Consider the following 11,584-nt stretch of genomic DNA (forward strand, 5'->3'; position numbering starts at 1 on the left):
GTAAATAGTTGTAATTTTATGAAAATAATTGTATATTTAGTCAATTAAAAAATTGTAATTTTATGAAAATAATTTTATATTTACTCAATAAAAAAGTAAGTAAAAAGTTGTAATTTTATGAAAATAATTTTATATTTACTCAATAAAAAGTTGTAGTTTTATGAAAATAATTGTATATTTAGTCAATAAAAGTAAGTAAATAGTTGTAATTCTATGAAAATAATTTTATATTTAGTCAATAAAAGTAAGTAAATAGTTGTGATTTTATGAAAATAATTGTATATTTAGTCAATTAAAAAGAAAGTAAAAAGTTGTAATTTTATGAAAATTATTTTATATTTAGTCAATAAAAAGTAAGTAAAAAGTTGTGATTTTATGAAAATAATTGCATATTTAGTCAATTAGAAAGAAAGTAAAAAGTTGTAATTTTATGAAAATTATTTTGTATTTAGTTAGTAAAAAAGTAAGTAAAAAGTTGTCATTTTATGAAAATGTTATATTTTCTCAATAAAAATAAATAAAACGTAAATTTATTTAAAAAAAATTATGTATATTTAGTCAATAAAAAAGTAAAAAGTTGAAATTTTATGAAAATAATTGTATACTTAGTCAATAAAAAAAAGTAAGGAAAAAGTTGTGGTTTTATGAAAATAATTTTTTATTTAGTCAATATAAAAGTAAATAAAAAGTTGTAATTTTATTTTAAAAAAACAATTGTATACTTAGTCAATAAAAAAGTAAGTAAAAAGTTGTAATTTTATGAAAATAATTGTATATTTAGTCAACAAAAAAAGTAAGTAAAAAGTTGTAATTTTATTAAAGTACTTTTATATTAAGTCAATAAAAAATAAGTAAAAAGTTGTACTTACAGGACAAAATAGTCATATAAATAAAGTTGTAAAATTCCAATAAAAATATCTTCCTTGATGAAAGTTTGGATATAAAGAGGGAGTGCCAAGAAAATCAAACCTGATGTTTCTGTCTGCGTTTGCGCTCCTGCTCGATCTTCTGCTGCTTCTCCAGTTTCTCTGTGATGCGCGCCTCTCGCAGGCTCTGTCGTTTGCTGCGTTTGTAGGCCTTGGCGTCCAGGGCCGTTTCCAGGGCCGTGTCGCGACGCATGCAGACCACCACTTCCTGTCGCAGCTTGGCGGGCGCACACAGAGCGTCACAAACACAAAGGAGCAGCGTTAAAAAGTGTCGGTGTTTACTTGTCTCTGGAAGTTGAGGAGCCGCAGAGCTTTGAGTTCGATGGTGGCTTTGGTGCGTAAGTCTCCTGCCAGGGAGCCCGGCAGGTTCTCCAGCTCCACGATGCGATGAGTGATGCGCGCCTGTAACCTGCAGCGGGGTGATCACACGTCACAGTTCTTCCCGGAGGATTCCGAGTGAGACCGGAAGATGCCGATACCTGTACTCCCTCTCCTGCAGGATTTCCACCGGGTCCAGACCGCAGGGTTTCTGAATGGGGGTGATGCGGCTCTGCTTGCCGTGGTAAGGCATCATGGTCGGGGGCTGCGCCGGCTGGCCGGGGGACTGGGTCTGCGGAGGCATGACGGGAGAGGCGGCGGGGGGGACGGAGGGTGGAGCGGGGGAGGGTCGGCCCGTAGGTTGAGGAGGGATCAGTTTTTGGGGGGCGTTGGACGGAGCTGCCGCGTTCACCATGGGACCTGGGACAAAGTGATGCAATCAAGACTTGAAACTTGGACCAAATCACAGACCTCACATTTATTAAGTCTACTCCAGAGACAAGCAGGCTGGCAGAGGACAAGGCACAGGAGAAGCAGGGGACAGCCAGCGAGGGACCACACCCCACGCGCACAGAAAGGCGGCCCAGAGACTCCCCACAACCGGACGGGAAGACCGCCCCCGCCCCACCAGCAACCGGGCCCCCACGAGCCCAAACCCCCCAACCGCTGCCTCCGGAGAGCACGGCGGAGCTTGCCCCGGGCCACCCCGCCCAAGTCGGCCGCCGCAGGACCGCCCAGCACGGGGCCACGGGAACCACCCACCCCACATGCAGGGACCTCAACGATGGAGATGGAACATCCAGCAACTGCCCTGTCGAATCTTCCCCCTCAGGGAGAGGAAAAATATTTAAATAATAATAATAATAATAATAATAGTAATAAAAATAAAAAAATAACTATAATAATGTTTAAAAATAATAATATTAATAATAATAAATGAAATAAAATAAAATAAAATATACAAAAATAAAAAAAGATCACAGACACGCTGGCACAGACTGTGTTCACCTTTTTGGTAACACGTTAGTTTTATGAATTTAAACAGCCGAACCTTCAGGCCAAGACTTTGGTCCGTTGTGGTTTTGTCCTTGCATCCCAGCTAGGTTCCCGGACGGACCCGGTGGGGGCATATTTGGGCCCATCATTCCTGGAAGGAACAGTTTTTAGGGTTGAATTCATTTTTTTGTATTAAAAACAGATTGGGAGCCCCGACTCACCATGCGCTCGAACGTAGCCGGAACCCATCGGTCCTGGTGGTCCGCCTCCCGGGGCCAAGCTCTGCATGGGCTGCTGCATCCCGGGCATGGGCCTCTTCCCTTGCACGGCCATCTGGAGGTGGTCCGGCAGGGGCTGACCCCGGGCCAGCATCTTGTAGGCCATGATCTGAGCTCTCAGTTGGTGCAGCTGGCTTTGGTTGAAAGGAGTGGGACCCCCGGGGCCGCCGGGACCTCCGGGTCCGGAGAGGCCACTAGACGATTCAAGGCCTGCCACGAGGTTGGGGACAGTGGAGCTCAGACTCGGTCCGGGACTGGGACCGGGCCCTGCACTTCCGAGTGTTCCGGGGCGGTTGTTGGGGCCCAGGGTGTGCTGGTCTCCACTGGGACCTTCCAATGGTGTGGATCCAGAGCCGGGGCCGATGGAAGAGGAAGATGAGGAAGAGGACGGAAGTAGAGGTCCGGATGGGGGACCGTTTGACGGGACCGGACTGGAATGGTCTGAGCCGCCTAATGGGGAGTGATAACCTGGAGGACACGGAGACATGTTAGAGACCGGGACACGGACATCGGGAGAAAATGGAAGCGCTTGATTTTCCGACCTTGTGAGTGCTGGTCCAGAGGACTGGGTGGGGGGGCCATACCACTGTGCCCGCCCGCTCTCACGGACATTCCTTTCATCTGACTGAAGCGAGCCTCCTCGCTCAAACTCTTGTCATGCATGGCCTCCATTGGCTGGAAACACAACGGGACACTTCAGACATATGCAAATGTACGTAAATACTGCAAATTCCGGACTAGAAGCCGCATTTTTCCTACGCTTTGAACCCGGCAGCTTATAAAACGGTGCGGTTAATTTATGGATTTTTCTTTGCGCCATCTTTTGGACGAGTTCACTCACTGCAGGTGCTGCATTGCCCTTTAGTTCAGAGCTCATCTAGACCAGGGTTTTTCAACCTTTTTGGAGCCAAGGCACTTTTTTTGTGTTGAAAAAATGCGGAGGCACACCACCAGCAGAAATCCTTTAAAAAACGAAACTCAGTTGACAGTAAAAAGTCGCAATTGTTGGATATGACTTTAAAGCATAACCAAGCATGCATCACTATAGCTCTTGTCTCAAAGTAGGTGTACTGTCACCACCTGTCACATCACACCCTGACTTATTTGGACTTTTTTGCTGTTTTCCTGTGTGTAGTGTTTTACTTCTTGTCTTGTGCTCCTATTTTGGTATTTTCCTGTAGCAGTTTCATGTCTTCCTTTGAGCGATATTTCTACTTTGTTTTAGCAATCAAGAATATTTCAGTTGTTTTCATCCTTCTTTGTGGGGACATTGTTGATTGTCATGTCATGTTGGGATGTACATTGTGGACGCCGTCTTTGCTCCACAGTAAGTCTTTGCTGTCGTCCAGCATTCTGTTTTGGTTTACTTTGTAGCCAGTTCAGTTTTAGTTCGGTTCTGCATAGCCTTCCCTAAGCTCCAATGCCTTTTCTTATGGACACTCACCTTTTGTTTATTTTTGGTTTCAGCATTAAGACACCTTTTTACCTGCACCCTGCCTCCCGCTGTTTCCGACATATACAAAGCAATTAGCTACCGGCTGCCACCTACTGATATGGAAGAGTATCACACGGTTACTCTGCCGAGCTCTAGGCATCAACACATCATTTGCAGACTGGTTACTGGTTTGCAAAAATATTTTTAACCCAAATATGTGATGTGGTTGAAAAACACTGTTCTAGACGTCCATAGCGATTTTACTCGTATGGATTCTTCATTCAAAACTCGAAGCAACGTTTGTAAGTTTTACAATATAACTAGGCAGTGACTAGGATGGCAGAAGCGGGGGATCGAACCCTCAAGTTGCTGGCACGGCCGCTCTACCGACCGAGCGATGCCGCCCCCCACGATGACTGACGTTTTGTCTGATTGGCCGTTTTACTGCCTGTGTTAAATATAATTTCCGACAAAAACGTGTGAAAAAGACGAGTGGGGGGTACTGATGCTTCTCCCCGGGCGATACAGAGCTTTTCTCCCTGTCACTCCTGACCTGGATGCAGAAACCAGTTGTGAAAAAACTGCTGGTTTTGAAACAAGGGTGCTCAAAGAAGAGCCATCAAATCCGGGAGATAAGAAATAGGATTTTTTTTTATTTTAATTGAGCGGTTCTTATTTCACTGAAAATAAATAAAAGATTAATTTTGCTCGAAGACAATTTGTTGATGGCAGGTGAATATTTTCTAATCTTGGGGCAGACTGTCCAACACACACACACACACTGAGTTAACTTTCAGTTTCGATCTCCTCCGAGGCTAGGGCAGCAAGTTGGATGAGGAGGGCGGCCATTTGAGAGAACGCTCCTGACTTTAGACGGCTTGGTGGTCTCTCCAGCACTGGCATTGGTAAAGTTTGTACTTACTCCTTTTTATAGACGTGTCAGGGAAAATGTTTCCTCCTTTTTAGCAAAATAAACCCTCAGAAGTGACCTTCAATCTGCGACAAGGAGATAAACGCGATGAAAACACGTATGTATCATCATTAATGATGTCATGAGGGACCAGCCTGTCATGGAAGAGAATGTGTGCGCTAAGCCTGAAGTTAAGTTTCACTTTCAATTCTTAAGTTAAGTTTCAGTTTCATGTTGAGGCGTGCAAAGCCAAACAGACAAAACTCCTGATGGGTCGTTCGCTTGCGTCTTTGTCTTGTCTCAACTGTCTTGTAGCCTCGTTTTGCACTGCTCCCCGAAGTCCAAACAAAGGGATCGATCAACTGGCCTCTCGACAAAACAAGACACGATAACAGGACATCTGCTAATTGGAGTAAGCGTCGCCCTGGCGTGTCGACAAATTGGAAGATGCCGATCGCCGTTCAAGGTACCGTAAAGCTGCGATTTTGGAGTAAATGGCAAACTGGACAACATCTTGGAGACGCCCGCTGCTCTGCATGGCGAGGAGAGATTTCCCCTAGTGGACAGTGCGGCAAAGATGCAAAAGCGCTGAGAAAGGGCCAGCTAATTGTGAAGGATTGCGCAATCCATTTCCTGTATTTCCTGTATTGACAGGAAATTCAGCCATTTTTATTTCATTAAGTAAAATAGGAGGTGACAAGCAAATATTTAAGCATTTATTTTCAATAACAAAAAAATGACCACTATCAGTTGTGATTATCAGCATATATTCTGCATATTTATAAAGAAAAACAAACTACGCTCCTTTTGCTCACTTATGAGACGCAACCCTCTGCTCACAAGTTTAGTCGATCAAGTTTGCACGTGTTTTAGTACACGCAAACTTTTTCCGCACACTGAAAAATTAAAACATGCTGGGGGCCATTCTGTTATATTTCATTTTCCAAACTAATACCATATACAATGTAACCATTAGGGCGACCTTCAATGTTGGCGAATGTTAAAGGCCCCGGGGACCCAAAAGGGTCTCAGTCATTAAAGTGTTAAAAATAATTAATATATTAATATTTGTTATCACTTTCAACACTTAAATATCTATAGATGGACTTCAGAACTATCAGTATATTATACGTTTTGATTATTTTTTATGTTTTATGCCCTTTTATGTCAAAGAAAACCCTGTTTTATGGCACCCCCATACCATCACACATGCTGGCTTTTCAACTTTGACCCTAGAACAATCCGGATGGTTCTTTTCCTCTTTGGTGCGGAGGACACGACATCCGCAGTTTCCAGAAACAATTTGAAATGTGGACTCGTCAGACCACAGAACACTTTTCCACTTTGCATCAGTCCATCTTAGATGAACTCGGGCCCTAGCGAAGCCGGCGGCGTTTGTGGGTGTTGTTGATAAATGGCTTTGGCTTTGCATAGTAGAGTTTTAACTTGCACTTACAGATGTAGCGACGAACTGTAGTTACTGACAGTGGTTTTCTGAAGTGTCCCTGAGCCCATGTGGTGATATCCTTTACACACTGATGTAAAGGGAAAAAAGAATATATATATATATATATATATATATATATATATATATATATATATATATATATATATATATATATATAAATATATATATATATATATATATATATATATATATATATATATATATATATATAATTTTTTTTTATATATATATACTTTTTTTAATCGATTTTTGATTATTTTTCATCGATTAAGAATTGTTACAAATAAGAATCGTGATTAACCCGAAAAATAAATAAATAAATAAAATTAAATATTTCCTTTTATTTTAATCGATTTCTGATTCTTTTTAATCAATTAAGAATTGTTACAAATAAGAATAGTGATTAACTTTAAAACATTTTTTTTTATTAAAAACAACGTTTTTTTTCTTTTTTTAATCGATTTTTCATTCTTTTTAATCGATTAAGAATCGTTACAAGTAAGAATTGTGATTTATTAGAAAAAAAAATTATTAAAAAAACTTTTTCTCTTTTTTTAATTGATTTTTAATTATTTTTAATCGATTAAGAATCGTGATTAACTGGAAAAAAATTAAAACAATTTTTTTTTAAATCAATTTTTGTTTCATTTTAATCGATTAAGAATCGTTACAAATAAGAATCGTGATTAAGTCAGAAAAATAAAATATATTTTTTTCTTTTTTGATTCTTTTTAATCGATTAAGAATTGTTACAAATTAGAATCGTGATTAACTATATATAAATATATATATGTATATGTATATATATATTTTTTTTTAATCGATTTTGGATTATTTTTAATCAATTATCGTTACAAATAAGAATCGTGAATAACTTGAAAATCATTTTGTTTTGACACCCCTACTAATTATACAATAAGAGTAAGATTATTCATTTAATTTAATTTGACTATTTGAATGGGACCCGGGCCTCTCTGTAGTGGAAAAGATGTTTGTAAATTAAAATTAAAATTAAAATCGATTAAAAACATTTTATTTTTTTTTCGAGTTAATCACGATTCTTATTTGTAACAAAAAGGTCTACAACCCCTGATGTCAAGCAACCGGGTCCAACAATACATACCAACATTTATTTTAATTATTAGAATTTTTTTTTAGCAATTTTTAAGAAAGAAACAGCTTACACGGCAGTTTTGTGTTATTTAGTGTCAACATTGCAACTTTTTCACATAAAATTTGCTCTTTTATTACACTTTTTATGGGATTTTTTTGTATTAGTATTTTTAAATCAATTAAAAAAAAAGTGCCCCGGACACTTTTTTTTTAATAAAAAAAAAATGTTTTTGTTGAATAAAATTCTACTCAAAAATGTTATAAAGTCAAACACAAATAAGGCAACAAAATAAGTATCCAACACTTCTCTTTTCTAAAGTCAATGTGTACAGCAGATATAGATCATCTACATCAACTATATGATTTGTCTGAATGACTGGACAGGACAGATTAAAAAAATTAATAATTTAAATAAAAAATGTTTAAAAAAATGTTTTAATCAATTTTTGATTATTTTTAATCGATTAAGAATCGTTACCTAAAAGATTAGTGATTAACTAAAGAAAAATAAATAAATATTAAAAATGTTTTATTTTTTTAAATCGATTTTTCATTATTTGTAATCGATTAAGAATAGTTACAAATAAGAATCGCGAATAACTTGAAAAAAATTAAATAAAATACATTTAAAAAATATTTTTTGATTATTTTTAATCGATTAAGCATCGTTATAACTAAAAATCGTGATTGAGTCGGAAAAAAAAATACAAACAATTTAAAAATATATATATATATTTTTTTAATCGATTGTTGATTCTTTTTTATCGATTAAAAATCGTTACAAATAAGAATTGTGACTAATTTGTAAAAGTTTTTTCATAACATTTTTTTTCTTTCTTTAATCGATTTTTTTTTATTATTTTTAATCGATTAAGAATCGTTACAAATAAGAATCGTGATTAACCCGTAAAAAATAAATAAATATGTTTTTCTTTTTTCAACCGATTTTTAAAAATATTTTTAATCGATTAAGAATAGTTACAAATAATAATCGTGATTAACCCGTAAAAAAGAAAAAAAAAAAACTATTTTTCATTGATTTTTCAATATTTTTAATCGATTAAAAATTGTTACAAATAAGAATCACAATTAACTCGAAAATCTTTTTGTTTTGACACCCCTACTAATTATTGAATTACCTATTTAATTTCATTTGAATGTTTATCCACTTCAGAGGGCGGGCCCCTCTGTAGTGGAGAAGTAAAAGTTTAGGAGCAATTTTTAAGAAAGAAACAGCTTGCACGGCAGTTTTGTGTTATTTAGTGTCAACATTGCAACTTTTTCACGTAAAATTACCCGTTTGCTCTTTTATTTCATTTTTATGAGTTTTTTTTGTGTTAGTATTTTAAATTTAAAAATAAAGAAATAAAGGGCCACATCTCTTTATGTGGCCCTTTCGAGGGCCACATAAAGAGATGTGGCAGGCAACATTTGGCTTCCGAGCCTCGACTTTGACACCTGTGTCCTCAGGTGTCCAAATGAATGATCCTGTAGCTAATATTAATACTGCAGTACTTAGTAGTACTTGCAGCAGTTCTGACCTTGTGCATGGCGTGCATGTTGTCCTGGCCGTACCCGGACGGGCCCGGCTGAGGGAGTCCGGAGGACGGGGGTCCGGGGCTGGGTCCCATCATGCTGTGGGAGGAGCCCGCGGGCGAAGGACCCGGGCTGGGACCCAGCATGGCCCCGGGAGAGGGACCTGGGCCTGGGGACGGACCGGGGCGAGGGTTGCCTCCCATGGGGGGGTCTGGGGTGGACATGTCTGCAGGATCTGTGGGGGGGGAGGGGCCACGTTATCCGTGTCAAAAATTGCATAAAAAAAAAAAGAAAAGAGGTGATCACGTGACGTCGTGAATCACCCCCGCACTAGCACAGCTGGACCGCACACCTAATAATAATAATAATAATATGAATATTAATAATAATATTGATACATATTGTGTGCTGGGACGTGAAAGCGGGCAATGGCGCCTGACCCACCTGCACCTGCACCTGCACCGACATCCTGCACGGACGTCTGCGCGCCTTCGTGGGGTTTTTGGGTGACGTCATCACCGCCAATAATGACACTCACCGCGTTTGGCGTTCAAGCGACGACGTGTTCGACGGTCGAGGCCATGGATGGACTCTCCTCCTCCTTCTAGCACCTTCTTCTTCTTCTCGCCGCGCTTATGACCGAATGTCTAGTCACCGCTCGGCGACAGTGCGCATGCGCGGACGGCCACGACGTCGCCGCGGCGTGATGTGCAGTCAGGGGAGAGATTTGTGCAAAAAGCACGGGAAGATATTATTCATGTCTGTCAACACGTTGGACTGCTAAAATGTTTTTTACGCCGAACAATTTGCAAGTAAAAACCATTTTCTTTCATTAAAAAACAATTTGCAGGTACAAAAAACACTTTCTGCACGTAAAAAAAAAAGTTCTTTTCAATAAAATATATTTTTTTCAAAAATACAAATTTTCTGCAAAAAAAAAAAAAGATTAGCAAGTATATAATTTTTTACCCCCCTAATTTTTTTTTTGCAAGTATGAAAACAGTTTTATTTCATCAGAAAAAATATTTGCAAGTATAAAAACAATTTTCAAAAAAAAATAAAAAATTCTGCAAATAAATAAAAGATTAGCAAGTAAATAAAAAAAATAGTTTCCAAAAATTTTTTTTTTGCAAGTATGAAAACAGTTTTATTTCATCAGAAACAATATTTGCAAGTATATAAAAAAAAAAAATCCAAAAAAAATAAAATAAATCTGCAAAAGATTAGCAAGTAAATAAAAATTTTTTTCCCCAAAACTTTTTTTTTGCAAGTATAAAAACTGTTTTATTAAATAAAATAAAAAGATTAGCAAGTATAAAAAGTATTTTCTGCGATCCATCCATCCATCCAAGTAAAAAGATAATTTGATTCATTAAAAAAAATGCACATACAAAAACAGTTTTATACAAGTAAAAACAGAATTTTCTTCAATTAAAAATATGATTCTGGACAATATTTTTTTTTTCTGCAAGTAAAAAAAGTAGAAAAACTATTTTCTGCGATTAAAAACGATTTGCAAGTAAAAAGACAATTTGATTCATTAAAAAAATTGCAATTACAAAAACAGTTTTAAACACGTGAAAAAAATATTTTCTTCAGTTAAAAATAAGATTCTCGGGAGTAAAAACTTGTTTCTGCAAGTAAAAAAAACGATTCGCAAGTATAAAAACAATTTACAACAATAAAAACGTATTTACAAGTATAAAAACAGTTTTATTTAATCAAAAAAACGATTAGTAAGTATAAAAACTATTCTGCAATTAAAAAATGATTCGACATTTTTAGCCATAAAAAGAAAATTGTAGGTACAAAAACTGTTACATACAAGTAAAAAAATTTTTATTAAAAAATACGATTCTCGAGAGTAAAAAAATTTTTCTGCAAGTAAAAAAAAACGATTAGCAAGTACAAAACAATTTTCTGCAATTTGTAAGTAAAAAGATAATTTGATTCCTAAAAAAAAACATGCACATACAAAAACAGTTGTGTACAAGTAAAAAAAATTGCAAGTAAAAAAACTATTTTCTTCAATTAAAAAACAATTCTGGAAAGTAAAAACAATTTTCTGCAAGTAAAAGAACAATTTGCAAGTATAAAAACTAACATTTTCTGCGATTAAAAAATGATTTGGAAGTAAAAAAGACAATTTGATTCATTAAAAAATTGCAAGTAAAAAAAAAAATGTATTCAATTGAAAAAAAACTAAACTCGAGAATAAAAAAAAGATTTACAAGTATAAAAACTATTTTCTGCAAGTAAAACAAACAATTACCAAGTATAAACATTTTTGCAAGTAAAAAAAATGATTTGCAAGTATAAAAACAGTTTTATTTAATCAAAAAACGATTAGCAAATACAAAAACTATTTTCTGCGATTTGCAAGTAAAAAGATGATTCGATTAATTAAAAAAAAATGCACGTACAAAAACAGTTTTACCAGTAAAAAAAAACTATTTCCTTCAATTAAAAATATAATTCTGCAGAGTAAAAACTATTTTCTGCAAGTAAAAAAACTACACATTTCTGCGATTAAAAAACGATTTGCAAGTAAAAAAAAATTAATTTGATTCATTAAAAAAATTGCATGTACAAAACCAATTTTAT

The 11,584-nt window shown here is 36.3% G+C and overlaps 1 protein-coding gene across 3 annotated transcripts in view; it reads right to left on the bottom strand.

Annotated features, from left to right (window-relative positions):
* The window catches only part of LOC133634200 (transcription activator BRG1-like), a 52,033-nt gene extending 42,387 nt beyond the window's left edge, over positions 1-9,646 (bottom strand). For all 3 annotated transcript variants that reach the window (XM_062027285.1, XM_062027282.1, XM_062027283.1), the window contains exons 1-8: positions 9,519-9,646; positions 8,986-9,215; positions 3,061-3,193; positions 2,462-2,986; positions 2,296-2,391; positions 1,406-1,664; positions 1,209-1,335; positions 970-1,143 (exon numbers count right to left, since the gene is read on the bottom strand). In XM_062027285.1, the coding sequence (XP_061883269.1) occupies positions 970-1,143; positions 1,209-1,335; positions 1,406-1,664; positions 2,296-2,391; positions 2,462-2,986; positions 3,061-3,193; positions 8,986-9,204 (1,533 nt within the window). In that variant the 5' untranslated portion in view covers positions 9,205-9,215; positions 9,519-9,646. The remainder of the gene's footprint in view (positions 1-969; positions 1,144-1,208; positions 1,336-1,405; positions 1,665-2,295; positions 2,392-2,461; positions 2,987-3,060; positions 3,194-8,985; positions 9,216-9,518) is intronic.
* Positions 9,647-11,584: the final 1,938 nt, after the last annotated feature.

Source organism: Entelurus aequoreus, linkage group LG18 (genome assembly GCF_033978785.1).
Source record: "Entelurus aequoreus isolate RoL-2023_Sb linkage group LG18, RoL_Eaeq_v1.1, whole genome shotgun sequence".
In the NCBI taxonomy this organism is placed as follows: domain Eukaryota; kingdom Metazoa; phylum Chordata; class Actinopteri; order Syngnathiformes; family Syngnathidae; genus Entelurus; species Entelurus aequoreus.